The sequence below is a fragment of the Salvelinus namaycush genome, chromosome 10 (genome assembly GCF_016432855.1).
Source record: "Salvelinus namaycush isolate Seneca chromosome 10, SaNama_1.0, whole genome shotgun sequence".
Lineage (NCBI taxonomy): Eukaryota > Metazoa > Chordata > Actinopteri > Salmoniformes > Salmonidae > Salvelinus > Salvelinus namaycush.
In genome coordinates, this window is record NC_052316.1 from 40,667,491 (window position 1) to 40,686,310 (window position 18,820).

Here is an 18,820-nt window from a genome sequence, read left to right on the forward strand (position 1 = left end):
TTTCATAACAAATGGTCGCTGTCCGCGGTTCTGAAACACATCAGTGCGCTATTGAATTGGCGCTTGTTGCTATGTGCATAATAGTAAAGTTAAACGGTGTTGAGAAAAATGTGGCGGAGGCAGCAGCGGAGTTAGGAGACGAGAAAATAGCCCTTGCCTTAATTGTCTAAGAAAAGTGAGGAGAGAGGAAACCCCAACTTAATTAGGTCTGTAATCAATAGCCTAACCGTTAAATGTGCCTGGCTTTATAAATCATCCATATCTACAGAAATAAGACAGATCCTGCTTCTGTTGCCTGTTTTACTGTTGGGTTGGAAGTCTAATGATTCCGTGAGCACCAAGCCTCTTGCTGTTTTTAATCTTTGCTATGCTGTAATAAAGGCTTTACACTTATTTTGTTAGACCAGCCTCTCTGGTATTATTTATAATGTATTTACTGTTGTTTACACTGTTCCAAATAATAATTTATAATAATAATAATAATAACCCACCTTTTTCCTTGATCTCCTTCTTATTGTTATTATTACTATTATTATGATCCTCATTATAATAATAAGTAATGTCATTATCCTTAGTAGGGTTAGTATAGCAGCCTTGTATAACCACCATCGAGCTGTAGGCCAAAGAGAGCATCCTGTTTAGTCTTAATACCGTAACTTAGTTAGGCCTATATTTCAATACTTATATAGGCTACTGTATCAATCAATCATTTATTTGTTCATGTCATCACACAGCATACGAGTTATTCATGACGTGAAATGGAATCAAGCATTTTAGTTTTAAAATAAAATAACAAACGCAACCATTTAATAATTAGCTTAAACAATAAATAGGCCTAAACTGTTCTATTTCGGGAAATTTCATTAGCGAATGAATGCGACTGTTTTTAGACTTTGATGTAATAGAGGCTTTACAAAAAAAAAAAAAAAAAAAACGTTACAACAGACTCTCTAATACGCTTACAATTTATTTGGTGTTGTTTACGTTCTTCCAAACGGTCAGAAAAATGGTTGTAATCTAACAGCAGCTGTTTGGTACACATAATATGTACGCAGCACTTGCTCCTTACCTTATTTTTCTTGATCTCCAGTATTTTCCACAACTAGTCAAATTTATTCCACACATCTGACTTCCCCTTTACCTCCTGTGCAACCAGTAAACATTCCCCTTTACCTCCTGTGCAACCAGTAAACGTTCCCCTTTACCTCCTGTGCAACCAGTAAACATTCCCCTTTACCTCCTGTGCAACCAGTAAACGTTCCCCTTTACCTCCTGTGCAACCAGTAAACGTTCCCCTTTACCTCCTGTGCAACCAGTAAACGTTCCCCCGTTTCAAGTTTATTTGTCACGTCGTGTGCATCCATTTTTATGTCATGTGTTACGTTGTCAGTTGATTTATTTATTGAACCTTTATTTAACAAGTCAGTTAAGAACAAACTCTTATTTACAATGACGGCCTACACCGGCCAAACCCGGACGATGCTGGGCCAATTGTGTGCCGCCCTATGGGACTCCCAATCGCAGCCAGTTGTGATACAAACTGGATTCGAACCAGGGTGTCTGTAGTGATGTAGTGCCTTAGACCACTGCGCCACTCGGGAGCCCCCGAGTTTATAACCAGTTTATCGAGTTTATAACCAGTTTATTGATGTGATAATGATATGCTATATGTCAGGCCCTATTGGTCACGTGCATGTAAAGCATATATGTGTCACATAAAGAGAGCACGGGTTGAGGGAATAGAGAATGTTTTTCTTAACAAATGATGGATTTCGGTAACAGAACTTTTCAGTCAGAAATGGCTGTGAATAAGTTGCAGCTTCAGCAACACGTACAGCGTGATACACACTATTGATGTTCTGTGGTGGTCGCTGCAGCAGGGAGGAGAGTCTTTTTTTTTAACACAGTGCAGCAAGTCTGAGCCAGGCCCAGCACAATCAAGTCAATTGCGGTCCTCTAGTCATTTGTGTGTCTTAATTATTTAATCAAACAATTTGCTTAAAGCATCAGACAAGCTCAGTGCATATAGTTGATTTGATAAAAACACATAGGATGTGTCTATATATGGAACATTTTGTCGGGGACTGCCCTAGCATACTATACTTTTTTTTTAAACCTTTATTTAATGTTCTGTTGCTGATGACTGGGATGAATGCAGAAAAAGATTTCAGGACCAGACACCCTCTTCATGACTAGGCCTATCTGACTTATATGATTATGATGGTCATAATGATTCTTGACAATGTCATAAAGTATATTTACTTAGTCCAAGTAACGTGACACAGGATGGTCATAATGCTCCATGACAGTGTCATGAAGTGTATTTTCTGCTAGATATTTAACATAACATTTCTAACTTTTGAACGGTAGTGTATTCCATACATAAGAGTACGCTCTTTACTCACAGTGTTTGCCCATAGGGAATATGCTCCTAAGGAAGTTGAAGGTTTATGCTAGAAAAGAGGGTTGTGTGTGGGATTGATATCTTACAAGCTGCCTGGGAAGGTGACTCATAAGGAGAAGATCTATGACCAGGTGCTATGTTGGGAATCTCTTACTATGCTGGGAGCGTAGTGTGTGTAAACAGGGTATACATCATCGGCCATAGGAAGACAGGGACACACGTAGACACTGGCCAGGCCTCTCTCCTCTGCTCACACACTGAATTATAGTGTTTTAGGGCCTCACGAACGAGGAACACTCACATGTATACATCCTCTGCTGTATTTGTGTTGTGTAGGAGAGAGAGTAGGTCATATCACTGGTCTGGTATTCCCCTGTAGAGTCAGTGACAAGTGTGCCATCATTTAGTGATCATTCATTCATGGAATTAGGAAATACATGAGAAGACATGTTTTAACAACCCAACCCAACCTCGTAAGGCAGACGGAAATAGTTGCCGTACCTGCAGGCAACAGATTACGTAGTGTGTGGCCGTTTTGTCTAGTCCACGTCCTCAGTTAGAGCCCTGCATGGGCATGAATTTTAAGCCCTACCCATGCCCGATTGCTTCTGCCAAATTTAAAGGCCCGACCCTGCCCGAAACCCAAAATCAGAAATAACTTCCTCTGTTAGTAGATCCATTAGCTGCTCCTCTCTGTCTGTCACTTGCTCCCTGCGCGCTGCTCACTCTGCATGCGCTCTGCTCATGGTGGCTCTGGTTCTGTGAGTATCCAAAGCAACGGCTCCACTTGGGCTGCTCTGCTCAATGATGAGACATGAGAAAGCAGTTAGTGGTTAGCTACTTTTTACCACTAAACTCTGACAGAACTCGAGGAACATTATTATTTTCTGTGAAATATATTTGAAATTGAAGCACTTCTGACACCATGTTATGATCTTTGATCTATGTCAGATATGGCTGTATTGCGCAGCAGAGCACAAGCAAATGGCTCAGTTTAAAAATGTTTGTGATCGATTTAGTGATACCCGAGCCTTGCCCGTACCCGAGTTATTGATGGAAAAACAGGCCATACCCGGCCCTGACTCGATGTATAATGTCGGGGCCCGTCGGACTCGAGTCGGGTAGCAGAGCTCTACCGTCAGTCAAACTGCTCAGTGCTCAACATAGAGCTGGGCGACAAAAACCCATATCTTTATAAATTGCCTGAATTTATGTTATAACGATAAGTAGAACGATACATTTAAAAGGAAAGAGTCAACCATTTTGAATCTTATATTGTTTTTTGTGCATCTCTTAGGGATGTTCTATCGATTCCCGGAGTCATATTTTCATGTGTATCTGAGCTATTGCCGTTCAGGCAGGCAGAAATATATACAGTGGGGAGAACAAGTATTTGATACACTGCCGATTTTGCAGGTTTTCCTACTTCCAAAGCATGTAGAGGTCTGTAATTTTTATCATAGGTACACTTCAACTGTGAGAGACGGAATCTATGATTTTTAAGTAATTAATTTGCATTTTATTGCATGACATAAGTATTTGATCACCTACCAACCAGTAAGAATTCCGGCTCTCACAGACCTGTTAGTTTTTCTTTAAGAAGCCCTTCTGTTCTCCACTCATTACCTGTATTAACTGCACCTGTTTTAACTCGTTACATGTATAAAAGACACCTGTCCACACACTCAATCAAACAGACTCCAACCTCTCCACAATGGCCAAGACCAGAGAGCTGTGTAAGGACATCAGGGATAAAATTGTAGACCTGCACAAGGCTGGGATGGGCTACAGGACAATAGGCAAGCAGCTTGGTTAGAAGGCAACAACTGTTGGCACAATTATTAGAAAATGGAAGAAGTTCAAGATGGCGGTCAATCACCCTCGGTCTGGGGCTCCATGCAAGATCTCACCTCGTGGGGCATCAATGATCATGAGGAAGGTGAGGGATGAGCCCAGAACTACACGGCAGGACCTGGTCAATGACCTGAAGAGAACTGGGACCACAGTCTCAAAGAAAACCATTAGTAACACACTACGCCGTCATGGATTAAAATCCTGCAGCGCACGCAAGGTCCCCCTGCTCAAGCCAGCGCATGTCCAGGTCTGTCTGAAGTTTGCCAATGACCATCTGGATGATCCAGAGGAGGAATGGGAGAAGGTCATGTGGTCTGATGAGACAAAAATATAGCTTTTTGGTCTAAACTCCACTCGCCGTGTTTGGAGGAAGAAGAAGGATGAGTACATCTCCAAGAACACCCTCCCAACCGTGAAGCATGGAGGTGGAAACATCATTCTTTGGGGATGCTTTTCTGCAAAGGGGACAGGACGACTGCACCGTATTGAGGGGAGGATGGATGGGGCCATGTATCGCGAGATCTTGGCCAACAACCTCCTTCCCTCAGTAAGAGCATTGAAGCTGGGTCGTGGCTGGGTCTTCCAGCATGACAACGACCCGAAACACACAGCCAGGGCAACTAAGGAGTGCCTCCGTAAGACGCATCTCAAGGTCCTGGAGTGGCCTAGCCAGTCTCCAGACCTGAATCCAATAGAAAATCTTTGGAGGGAGCAGAAAATCCGTATTGCCCAGCGACAGCCCCGAAACCTGAAGGATCTGGAGAAGGTCTGTATGGAGGAGTGGGCCAAAATCCCTGCTGCAGTGTGTGCAAACCTGGTCAAGAACTACAGGAAACGTATGATCTCTGTAATTGCAAACAAAGGTTTCTGTACCAAATATTAAGTTCTGCTTTTCTGATGTATCAAATACTTATGTCATGCAATAAAATGCAAATTAATTACTTAAAAATTATACAATGTGATTTTCTGGATTTTTGTTTTAGATTCCGTCTCTCACAGTTGAAGTGTACCTATGATAAAAATTACAGACGTCTACATGCTTTGTAAGTAGGAAAACCTGCAAAATCCGCAGTGTATCAAATACTTGTTCTCCCCACTGTACATGATGCGAAACTCGCCATACTAGCTGTATTTCTGCCTGCTTGCATTGATAGAACATGTCTCAAAAACGATATAACATTAAAACTAAGTGAATGTTTCCTTTAAGGTTTGAGGTTAGGGTTAAAAAAGACAAATGAAAATATATATATATTTTAAACAAGTGCCCGGCACTGGGATTGAACCCACGACATTCAGAGCCATAACTCACGATTTAAGAGATACTGTTACAGTAATAAGATGTTAACAGGCACTCGTATTGCCCCGAGTGGAGGAGAAATTTCAAAGTAAATAAAATGACTAGCCATCGTTTGTTAAAACGGGTTGACAGCTCACCATCACCCTGGAGCTTGGGCTGAAACATCCATAGTTCTGAATGAGTCATATGATATAGGCTAGTATTAGCTATCACTGTCACACAAGGAAAGAATGGTATATGACCAATTAATTGTTAGTCATAGTCACTATCATCCTGAAGGACATACAGTGCCTTCAGAAAGTATTCACACCTCTTGACTTTTTCACACACAAAAAAGTGTTACAAGGTGAGATTAAAATTTATTTAATAGTTGGTTTTTTGGTCAACGATCTACACAAAATACTCTGTAATGTCAAAATGGAAGAAAAATTCTAACATTTGTAAAATAATATATAAAAAATAAAACACTACTATATCTTAATTACATAAGTATTTAACCCCTTGAGTCAATACATGACAGCGGCACCTTTGGCAGTGATTACAGAGTCTTTCTGGGGAAGTCTCTAAAAGCTTTGTACACCTCGATTATACAATATTTGCACATTATTCTTTTAAATTTAAATTCTCCAAGCTCTGTCAAGTTGGTTGTTGATTGTGCTAGACAGCAAGTCTTGCCATAGATTTTCAAGCCGATTTAAGTCAAAACTGGAACTAAGCCACACAGGAACATTCAATGTCGTCTTGGTAAGCAACTCCAGTGGTTTAGGTTATTGTCGTGCTGAAAGGTGAATTCGTCCCCCAATGTCTGTTGGAAAGTAGACGGAACCAGGTTTTCCTCAATTATTTTGCCAGTGCTTAGCTCTATTCTGTTTCTTTTTATCCTAAAAAACTTAAGTCTTTGCCGATGACAAGCATACCCATAACATGATGCAGCCACCACCATGCTTGAAAATATGAAGAGTAGTACTCAGTGATGTGTTGTGTTAGATTTTCCCCAAACTTAACGATTTGTATTCAGGACATGAAGTTAATTTATTTTCCACATTTTTTGCAGTTTTACTTTAGTGCCTTATTGCAATCAGGATGCAATATTTGTATTCTGTACAGGCTTTCTTCATTTCACTCTGTCATTTAAGTTATTATTGGAGAGTAACTACAATGTTGTTGATCCATCCTCAGTTCTCTCTTATCACAGCCATTAAACTCTATAACTGTTTTAAAGTCACCATTGGCCTCATGGTGAAATCCTGAGTGGTTTCCTTCGTCTCTGCCAACTGAGTTAGGAAGGACTCCTGTATCTTTGTAGTGACTGGATGTATTGATACACCATCCAAAGTGTAATTAATAACTTTACCATGCTCAAAGGGATTTTGAAAGTCTCCTTTTTTTTTTACCCATCTACCAATAGGTGCCCTTCTTTGTGAGGCATTGTAAAAAACATCCTGGTCTTTGTGGTTGAACATGTGTTTGAAATTCACTGCTCGACTGAGGGACCTTACAGATCATTTTATGTGTGGAGTACAAAGATGAGGTAGTCATAAAAAAATTATGTTAAAAACACTTATCTGTGAGTCCATGACTTTTTAAGCACATTTTTACTCCTTAACTTATTTAGGCTTGCCATAACAAAGGGGTTGAATACTAATTAAACTAAAGACATTTCAGCTTTACATTTTTTATTAATTTGTAAAAATGTCTAATTCCACTTTGACATTATTGGGTGTTATGTGTAGGCCAGTGACACATCTCAATTTAATCCATTTTAAATTCAGGCTGTAACACAATAAAATGTGGAAAAAGTCAAGAGGTGTTGATACTTTCTGAAGTACATATCATCCTGTTGCTGTGTGTTTGAAGGAGTTCCTCGTGAGACGGAAAAGGAGAAGGAGATGGCTGACTTTGACATCTTCGACGACCCTGAGACGCCGTACTCCACGTTTAACTTCCAGTACTCCAACCAGGCCTTCACACAGCTCCACGACCTCATGGAGTTCAACACACTCAACAACATCGAGGTACATTACACCTTCAACTGCATCACCACTGGCTACTGTACATCCATTTCTAAATATGTTAGAAGGTCGGACAGTCTTTGGAAGAGTTAGATCGATTAGGAGCTCTAAAAAGGGGGATGTCGATATGGAATGTTCAAACATCAAGGTCAATTTGAATGCTGGAGCCAATGCTGGAGCCACATTCAGTTGTTCTGGCTCTTATGCACTGTGTGTGGCTGTCTAAAAAGATCCCACGAATCAAAAGGTCAGTTCAGTCGGTCAGAACTAATATGCCAATGACTAAAGGGGTTTCTCGAAATGACAGAAATACTGTATGTAGGTAGATACTGATTCCTGCTCCTGATTCCTGCTCAAACCACCCTCAACAAAGAGGTCAATTCGGTTAGCCAGAACTAATGTATGTAAAACAATATTCCAACAACGTAAATGTCAGTTCAGCCAGGCAGATGTAATGTATGTAAAACAATCCAGCAACATCAATGTTTGCTCAATTATCCGTCAGTAACTAGGGGTCCCCCGGACATGGAACGGACATGGAACTTCAAACATCTGTGTAGGCCTATGCTAATTGTTTTTTTATCTAACCTCTAACCACATTTCAATTAATTATGATTTCTTGTTAACGGTCAATTGACTAACCACTTGTGTAGGTTAATACAGAGTGTTTTATCCATTCCACCTCCTCCATCCACCTCTCTCTTGACCAGGTGATAAAAGATGCCATTAAGGAGAGCATCATGTACAGGAAGGAGAATCCATCCCGCTGCTCCGTGTCCCTCTCACTCAACGAGATCCAGAACAAAATGTTCCTGAAGCGGGAGACGCGGGAGAAACCCCGGAAGTGAGAGCCGGAATGCCGGGAAGAGCAAGGTCAAGCTATCAGACGAAACTGTGGCATTGGAGAGTGGAGATTTTCCTATATTTTTACATTTTTTCATTAGGGAAACTTTGTTGGTTTGTTTTGTCCATCTAATGTGAATGAAGAGGGTTTGGTGTAAACCATGGAAACCTGTGGTGGATATCACTGAACAACATGACAAAGACTTGTTCTGGACCCTAAAGTTGAGTGATATAAAGTCTGAAGAGATATCCCAATAGCAGTAAACTAAACTCAAGGTTCCTTAATTGACTTTCCATTTTTATAAGTGCTACTCATGTATGTATTATGTGTTTTTAATGTAGCAGGGTTTTCCTATAGTATAGTTGTAAACAGTTGTTACTGATCTAAACAAGTGATCTCATAGGAAACCATGGAAACCATAGAAGAAGAGGCGTCCTTAAACCATCAGGTTGTGTTCGATGCCAACTACTAAAACACAGCCAAGTGCAACCGTCTGAATTCCTCAAACATCTCAATTATGTTTATTCAACGCTGGGAGTGGCTCCAACAACAAACAACACTCAACACCATAGAAACGGCCTTTCTGTCTGCCTCCTTTATAGTCCTCTCTCACGTTAGAGTGTGTTTATTTTCCTGACTGTGTTATTTCAGGCTTCCCCTTATATATTCGGACCAAGTTTTTTTTGTTGGGGCAGAGTAGTTTCCTCCCACCGTGACCCCTCCTCACCCCCACCATCCTCCCATACACACCAGATATGGTCTGGTGTGTCTGTGCTGAGGTGGGGTGAGGGGGGTGGGGTGTAACCCTGGAGAGGGTGTGGTGTGATGGCTTCACGGCTCTTGTCGGCACACAATGGAATTTCAAACACTACACCTACACCTGCAGCAGCGTCTGAAGAGAAGTATCTGACATACTACACCTACACTTGCAGGGGTCAAAGGGTATCCAGTGTGCTGTGGAATTTTACACAGAACAGAAAACCCTGTCTGCTGACCATGGTCTGCCTGAGCTCACATTTCAGCCTAGTTTTTAAAACAATGTTATGTAAAAGAGGTGATTTTCTTAAGCTTTTATCACAGTAGCCCAAACTTAAATTATTTCTAGCTGGCAACTTGTTTTTTTGTGTGTTTTTACTGTGTATTTTCTTTTGTGCAAATTAATATTTCTGCATTCTTTGACCCTTTAACCTTATTGTTTATTACTTTTAGGTCACAAGAGGTTGGTGGCACCTTAATTAAGGAGAACGGGCTCGTGGTAATGGCTGGAGTGGAATGGTATCAAATACATCAAACACATGGTTTCCAAGAAACCTTGGTTTCCATGTGTTTGATGCCATTCCATTTGCTCTGTTCTAGCCATTATTAAGAGCCGTCCTCCCCTCAGCAGCCACCACTGCTTTAGGTCTCCCAGAGATTGTCATATTGTTGTTGGCTATTTTCAGACTGAATTGCATTTCATACTGAACTTTGTGCAACGTCGCACAAGCAATGACAGTCATACCGCTTGATCTTTTCAGGACACCTGTGTGGCACCTTTTTATTCAATGGATGTTATTCTCTTAGGTAGAATGAGTATATGGAGAGTAGGACATATGTCTTTTTTTCATGTAAAGCTGTCTTGGACTACAGTAAATAGTCTTGTTTTTTTTGTTTTTTTGCAATTTTTACAATTATGGGAAATAAAGTGTTAAAATGATTTCAAACTGAGAGGACCCAAGTAGTGTAGTCATACACTTCTGCTTTTCTTACTATGTCCTTTTTATTATTTTAACCAATAACATACACCATGTTTATGTACAACGTACATGTAATTGAATAAAAGTCCAAGTTGTCTTCTTTCTCGGTAATCCAACACCCACTATACATGTTATTGTGGCTTGGAAAAGGGAAGAATTCCTGGTTGTAGAAGTACTTGCCAACACTATTCATCTCATGCAATGTTTCCACTATAGAAATGGCAATTTGATGCTTGAATTCACGACCATGTAGACCCCGGAAATCAGAGGTTTAACACACACACACACACACACACACACACACACACACACACACACTGTAACTTTCACTGGACTGGAAAACATATTTTAGGCTTATGAAAGGAAATGCCTTGGCCAGGCCTAGATGACCTAGATCTGGCTGTGTCTTTTTCATAGGTCTGCTACTATGAGAAACCCCATCACAACAAGGACAATGTGGCCACAGTAAAATAATCCACCTGAAACCTTCATAAAATGAAGCCCAGGCAGTTTCTTAGCAGAATCTTCCTCCAGCTACAGAACTTAACCGTAGCCACCCACAGGCTGGTTAGAGACCTGTTGAAGCACATCGCACAGTAAATCATTACATTTTCCAATTAAATCATCATGCAAAAGTAATATTCCCATCATGTGAGAGTACTAATTATGTGCTTAGGATAGTTTGCTGCGGTGCACGTCTGAGGGTGCCTCCTCTCTGGCATGAAAACCACTCGCCTAACGCCCTCTGGATTGACTTTAACGTGCTCCGTTTACTGTAGCCTAGCTGCACAGCACAGCCATGCCTGGCAGACACAGACAAACATTCAGAAACCTTCAAGGCCTTTGAAGGCTACACTCAAAAGCCTTGTCGCCCTAGAGTGCTGTCTGCCTGTCTATCTTAATGTATGTGAGGTGAGAATGATTTCCATATTGGCGTGTTATTATGTTATTCTCACACACCACACGTAAGGGTCATGTATGTGCCTGCATGTTTTCTTCTTGATGTGCTGAGTCACTCTCACCGCACACAGACAGGCTGTGGTGCACCCCAGTAACCAAGACGGGGCTGCTCTGGAGGAACGCACGCAACCAGACACACACAGGCCTCTACCATCATACAGTGTGCTGTGTATCAACTATAGAACAAATATCATTATGGAGAACAATTTACTATAACCTATGTTAGGTTATAGTGTATATTTATTTCATAGTAAATCTAACATAGGTTATAGTGTATATTTATTTCATAGTAATTCTATGTTAGATTTACTATGAAATAAATATACACTATAACCTATGCACACTTGCAGGCATCAAACTGTGTCTGGTACATATCAGGTCAGTCAGACTGTGTGTGGTACATATCAGGTCAGTCAGACTGTGTGTGGTACATATCAGGTCAGACTGTGTGGTACATATCAGGTCAGACTGTCTGGTACATGTCAGGTCAGTCAGACTGTGTGGTACATGTCAGATCATTCAGACTGTGTGGTACATATCAGTTCAGTCAGACTGTGTGGTACATATCAGGTCAGTCAGACTGTGTGGTACATATCAGGTCAGTCAGACTGTGTGGTACATATCAGGTAAGTCAGACTGGTACATATCAGGTCAGTCAGGCTGTCTGTGTGGTACATATCCGGTCAGACTGTCTGGTACATGTCAGGTCAGTCAGACTGTGTGTGGCACATATCAGGTCAGTCAGACTGTGTGTGTGGTACATATCAGGTCAGTCAGACTGTGTGGTACATGTCAGGTCAGTCAGACTGTGTGTGGTACATGTCAGATCATTCAGACTGTGTGGTACATATCAGGTCAGTCAGACTGTCTGGTACATGTCAGGTCAGTCTGACTATGTGTGGTACATATCAGGTCAATCAGACTGTGTGGTACATATCAGGTCAGTCAGATTGTGTGGTACATGTCAGGTCAGTCAGACTGTGTGGTACATATCAGGTCAGTCAGACTGTGTGGTACATATCAGGTCAGTCAGACTGTGTGGTACATATCAGGTCAGTCAGATTGTGTGGTACATATCAGGTCAGTCAGAATGTGTGTGGTACATATCAGGTCAGTCAGACTGTGTGGTACATATCAGGTCAGTCAGATTGTGTGGTACATATCAGGTCAGTCAGACTGTGTGTGGTACATATCAGGTCAGTCAGACTGTGTGTGGTACATATCAGGTCAGTCAGACTGTGTGGTACATGGCAGGTCAGTCAGACTGTGTGTGGTACATATCAGGTCAGTCAGACTGTGTGGTACATATCAGGTCAGTCAGATTGTGTGGTACATGTCAGGTCAGTCAGACTGTGTGTGGTACATATCAGGTCAGTCAGATTGTGTGGTACATTTCAGGTCAGTCAAACTGTGTGTGGTACATATCAGGTCAGTCAGACTGTGTGTGGTACATATCAGGTCAGTCAGACTGTGTGGTACATATCAGGTCAGTCAGACTGTGTGGTACATGTCAGGTCAGTCAGACTGTGTGTGGTACTTCTATCTCAAGGCCATCAGACTGTTAACAGCCACCACTAACATTGAGTGGCTGCTGCCAACATACTGACTTAACTCCATTCACTTTAATAATGGAAAAATGTATGGAAAAATGTATCACTAGCCACTTTAAACAATGCCACTTCATATAATGTTTACATACCCTACATTACTCATCTCATATGTATATACTGTACTCTATACCAGCTACTGCATCTTGCCATCTTGATGTAATACATGTATCACTAGCCACTTTAAACAATGCCACTTTTATATGTTTACATACCCTACATTACTCATCTCATATGTATATACTGTACTCGATACCATCTACTGCATCTTGCCTATGCCGTTCTGTACCATCACTCATTCATATATGTTAATGTACATATTCTTCATCCCTTTACACTTGTGTGTATAAGGTAGTTGTTGTGAAATTGTTAGGTTAGATTACTCGTTGGTTATTACTCCATTGTCGGAACTAGAAGCACAAGCATTTCGCTACACTCGCATTAACATCTGCTAACCATGTGTATGTGACAAATACAATTTGATTTGATTTGAACAGAGTCACACACCCAACACAGTCACACACCCACACCCAACACAGTCACACACACACACCCAACACAGTCACACACACACACCCAACACAGTCACACACACACACCCAACACAGTGAGTAATCCTTTCTCACTGTGGACCAGGACTTGGCGGCCTGTCAGATACAGTGGTGTGTTCCATCATGTCTGACCCAGTGGTGAGATCCATCATGTCTGACCCAGTGGTGAGGTCCATCATGTCTGACCCAGTGGTGAGGTCCATCATGTCTGACCCAGTGGTGAGGTCCATCATGTCTGACCCAGTGGTGAGGTCCATCATGTCTGACCCAGTGGTGAGGTCCATCATGTCTGACCCAGTGGTGAGGTCCATCATGTCTGACCCAGTGGTGAGGTCCATCATGTCTGACCCAGTGGTGAGGTCCATCATGTCTGACCCAGTGGTGAGGTCCATCATGTCTGACCCAGTGGCGAGGTCCATCATGTCTGACCCAGTGGTGAGGTCCATCATGTCTGACCCAGTGGTGAGGTCCATCATGTCTTAACCAGTGGTGAGGTCCATCATGTCTGACCCAGTGGTGAGGTCCATCATGTCTGACCCAGTGGTGAGGTCCATCATGTCTTAACCAGTGGTTAGGTCCATCATGTCTGACCCAGTGGTGAGGTCCATCATGTCTGACCCAGTGGTGAGGTCCATCATGTCTGACCCAGTGGTGAGGTCCATCATGTCTGACTCAGTGGTGAGGTCCATCATGTCTTAACCAGTGGTGAGGTCCATCATGTCTGACCCAGTGGTGAGGTCCATCATGTCTTAACCAGTGGTGAGGTCCATCATGTCTGACCCAGTGGTGAGGTCCATCATGTCTGACCCAGTGGTGAGGTCCATCATGTCTGACCCAGTGGTGAGGTCCATCATGTCTGACCCAGTGGTGAGGTCCATCATGTCTTAGCCAGTGGTGAGGTCCATCATGTCTGACCCAGTGGTGAGGTCCATCATGTCTGACCCAGTGGTGAGGTCCATCATGTCTGACCCAGTGGTGAGGTCCATCATGTCTTAACCAGTGGTGAGGTCCATCATGTCTGACCCAGTGGTGAGGTCCATCATGTCTGACCCAGTGGTGAGGTCCATCATGTCTGACCCAGTGGCGAGGTCCATCATGTCTGACCCAGTGGTGAGGTCCATCATGTCTGACCCAGTGGTGAGGTCCATCATGTCTTAACCAGTGGTGAGGTCCATCATGTCTTAACCAGTGGTGCGGTCCATCATGTCTGACCCAGTGGTGAGGTCCATCATGTCTTAACCAGTGGTTAGGTCCATCATGTCTGACCCAGTGGTGAGGTCCATCATGTCTGACCCAGTGGTGAGGTCCATCATGTCTGACCCAGTGGTGAGGTCCATCATGTCTGACCCAATGGTGAGGTCCATCATGTCTGACCCAGTGGTGAGGTCCATCATGTCTGACCCAGTGGTGAGGTCCATCATGTCTTAACCAGTGGTGAGGTCCATCATGTCTGACCCAGTGGTGAGGTCCATCATGTCTGACCCAGTGGTGAGGTCCATCATGTCTGACCCAGTGGTGTGTTCCATCATGTCTGACCCAGTGGTGAGGTCCATCATGTCTGACCCAGTGGTGAGGTCCATCATGTCTGACCCAGTGGTGAGGTCCATCATGTCTGACCCAGTGGTGTGTTCCATCATGTCTGACCCAGTGGTGAGGTCCATCATGTCTGACCCAGTGGTGAGGTCCATCATGTCTGACCCAGTGGTGAGGTCCATCATGTCTTAACCAGTGGTGAGGTCCATCATGTCTGACCCAGTGGTGAGGTCCATCATGTCTTAACCAGTGGTGAGGTCCATCATGTCTGACCCAGTGGTGAGGTCCATCATGTCTGACCCAGTGGTGAGGTCCATCATGTCTGACCCAGTGGTGAGGTCCATCATGTCTGACCCAGTGGTGAGGTCCATCATGTCTGACCCAGTGGTGAGGTCCATCATGTCTGACCCAATGGTGAGGTCCATCATGTCTGACCCAGTGGTGAGGTCCATCATGTCTGACCCAGTGGTGAGGTCCATCATGTCTTACCCAGTGGTGAGGTCCATCATGTCTGATCCAGTGGTGAGGTCCATCATGTCTGACCCATGTCTGATGGAAATAATGTTTGTGTTATCTTTTCTCTTCAACAAGAGATAAAAGGCCAACAGTCTAGACACGGCCCATTAGAAATGTTACTCTTAATTCCCACTAATATTATGGTGTGTCCATTCTCATGAGTGCCACACCAAGGGGTGTAGTATTTTGATATCCAGGCTCTACCCGTAAGTGAAGTTTATTGTGAGTCAGGAATATTTTTCATGTGCAATTTTGGGGAATATGTGTATTTTGTTCTTTTAAACCTCTTATGGCTGAGATCGGCTAAGATCCCGTTAACGGGATCGATTTGACAACAGCCAGTGAAAGTGCAGGGCGCCAAATTCAAACAACAGTAATCTCAAAATTAAAATTCCTCAAACATACAGGTATTTCACACCATTTTAAAGATAAACTTGTTGTAAATCCCACCACAGTGTCCGATTTCAAAAAGGCTTTACGACGAAAGCACACCAAACGATTATGTTAGGTCAGTACCTAGTCACAGAAAAACACAGCCATTTTTCCAGCCAAAGAGAGGAGTCACAAAAAGCAGAAATAGAGATAAAATGAATCACTAACCTTTGATGATCTTCATCAGAGGACACTCATAGGACTTCATGTTACACAATACATGTATTTTTTGTTCGATAAAGTGCATATTTATATCCAAAAATCTCAGTTTACATTGGCGTGTTACGTTCAGTAATGTTTTGCTCCCAAAACATCCGGTGATTTTGCAGAGAGCCACATCAATTTACAGAAATAGTCATCATAAACTTTAATATAAGATACAAGTGTAATGCACAGAATTAGAGATATACTTCTCCTTAATGCAACCGCTGTGTCAGATTTCAAAAAAACTTTACGGAAAAAGCAAACCATGCAATAATCTGAGTACAGTGCTCAGACAACAAAACCATGTTGGAGTCAACAGAAGTCAGAAATAGCGTTATAAATATTCACTTACCTTTGATGATCTTCATCAGAATGCACTCCCAGGAATCACAGTTCCACAATAAATGTTTGATTTTTTCGATAAAGTACATAATTTATGTCCAAATACCTCCTTTTTGTTCGTACGTTTAGCCCCGTAATCCAAATTCATGAGGCGCGAGCAGACGAAAAGTCCAAAAGTTCCGTTACAGTCTGTAGAAACATGTCAAACGATGTATAGAATCAATCTTTAGGATGTTTTTATCATAAATCTTCAATAATGTTTCAACCGGAGAATTCCTTTGTCTTCAGAAATGCAATGGATTGCAAGCGAACTTTCACGTGAACGCGCATGGTCAGCTCATGGTACTCTGCCAGACCCCTGACTCAAAGAGCCCTCATTTCCCCCTCCTTCACAGTAGAAGCATCAAACAAGGTTCTAAAGACTGTTGACATCTAGTGGAAGCCTTAGGAAGTGCAATATGACCAATATCCCACTGTATATTCGATAGGCGATGAGTTGAAAAACTACAAACCTCAGATTTCCAACTTCCTGGTTGGATTTTTTCTCAGGTTTTTGCCTGCCATATGAGTGCTGTTATACTCACAGACATCATTCAAACAGTTTTAGAAACTTCAGAGTGTTTTCTATCCAAATATACTAATAATATGCATATCTTAGCTTCTGGGACTGAGTAGCATGTAGTTTACTCTGGGCACCTTATTCATCCAAGCTACGCAATACTGCCCCCAGCCAAAGACCATCTGTGGGGTTCATGATGACAAAGATAAAACCAGCTGGAAATGGGAAACTTGGTCTCTATTTCCTGCAAAACAAAAAATAGCACTTTCATCATCTGACGCTGTCCTGACATCATGGAGTGTATGCTGCACGCAGTTGCTCTGTTATCCTATATGGGGGACCACCATGGTCGACTGGCAGGCAGTTACCACCCGTGACCAGCACAGCATGTTCGGTAAAGTAAATACTTCCGCCATAGCCTTTTACGAGTAGTGAGTGTGGTGAGTCACACAGCGAACAGCTGTACTATGTAATCTGTTTAGATCCTCAGCTTCCTGAAGTAAACTATGCTCTCTATCAATGGAGGAAGTACATGTATCTTGTATTCAACTCTAATCCATTAAAGTGAACATATGATAGTAGTTCATTTGATCTAAAAGAAAACACTACAGTGGTTTAGAAATACATGCTCTCATTACCAAACATATGTTTCAGTAGATGCACTGCACATACATTCGTTTTTAAAATTTTATTTTATTTTACAAGGCAGGTCAATCAAGAACAAATTATTATTTACAATGAAGGCCTATTCAGTACCTTAATAGAAAATTACTTGTAAAAGTGAAAGTTGCCCAGTAAAATATAATTTCAGCAAGTGTCAGATTATTTGGTTTTAAATATACTTAAGTATCACAGGTAAATGTAATTGCTAAAATGTACTTAAGTATCAAAAGTAAAAGTATTAATCATTTCAAATTCCTTATATTATGTAAACCAGCGGTACACTATAACACTCTGACATTAGTTTACAAACAGTGTCAGGGAAAATGTATGGAGTAAAAAGTACATTATTTTCTTTAGGATTGTAGTGAAGTAAAAGTTGTCAAAAATGTAAATAATAAAGTAAAGTACAGATACCCAAAAAAACTACTCAGTAGTACTTTAAAGTATTTTTACTTAAGTACTTTACACACGGGTCTGTTTAACTCTTTTATAAACCTTTACTGTACTGCTTTTGATACTACCTAACTAATCTATTTCCTATGCTCTGGCGCCACCTGCTGAGTTTTTCAGCATGTTCTTAAAAAAATATAGATTTAGAGTTAGATAAACGTGGATTTTTTTTGTTCAGGGACATATACAGGATGCTACCCTCTACCCTTCACTCCAAATCAAAACTCAAAACCTACAACCTGATTTTGGACGGAATTACGGAATCACCTGGAAGGTTTACAACTACCAAAGATTATTATTCCAAAACTATACAGCAAATTCTCTGGAAAACAGAAACCTGAAAACACCATCCAACCTGGAACTGAGTGAGTCATGTTTAGTCTAAAGCTATATTTTATTTCCAAAAGCCAAGAAAAAAATACATTACGTTACTTTATAAGGACTGAATGCTAAGTTAAGGCTACCAAGCTTGATACAACTTCAATTAGCACTGACATGTCAAGTGAGTGGTGTCAAAGCCTTTTAGCCCAACAATAGCAGGAGAGTCGCACAGTGTACTCCAACCAGAAGGAGAGGCCTTAAAAGCTGCCTCCCGCTGTTCAGAGGTAATTAAAATACAGTACCCTGTGTATGTAAAGAATGATAAGACACGAAAAGAGCACAAAATGAAGCTCCTTATGGAAAACCAAGAGACACTTTTTGCTGACTATTATAAAAATGGGAACATCAGCAACCTCATCTTCCACACAGACCATCCCCTGGCATGGCACAGCGCTATATTAGCACAGATCCCTCTGTTAAGAGGGGGGGTGTTAATGAAGGGTGGAAACTCAGGATACTAGACAACGAGGAATCT

The 18,820-nt window shown here is 41.8% G+C and overlaps 1 protein-coding gene across 1 annotated transcript in view; it reads left to right on the plus strand.

Annotated features, from left to right (window-relative positions):
• The window catches only part of LOC120055022 (cytosolic phospholipase A2-like), a 53,301-nt gene extending 43,038 nt beyond the window's left edge, over window positions 1-10,263 (plus strand). Inside the window, exons 17-18 of the mRNA XM_039002866.1 lie at window positions 7,413-7,570; window positions 8,278-10,263. Coding sequence (XP_038858794.1) covers window positions 7,413-7,570; window positions 8,278-8,415 — 296 coding nt within the window. The 3' untranslated portion in view covers window positions 8,416-10,263. The remainder of the gene's footprint in view (window positions 1-7,412; window positions 7,571-8,277) is intronic.
• Window positions 10,264-18,820: the final 8,557 nt, after the last annotated feature.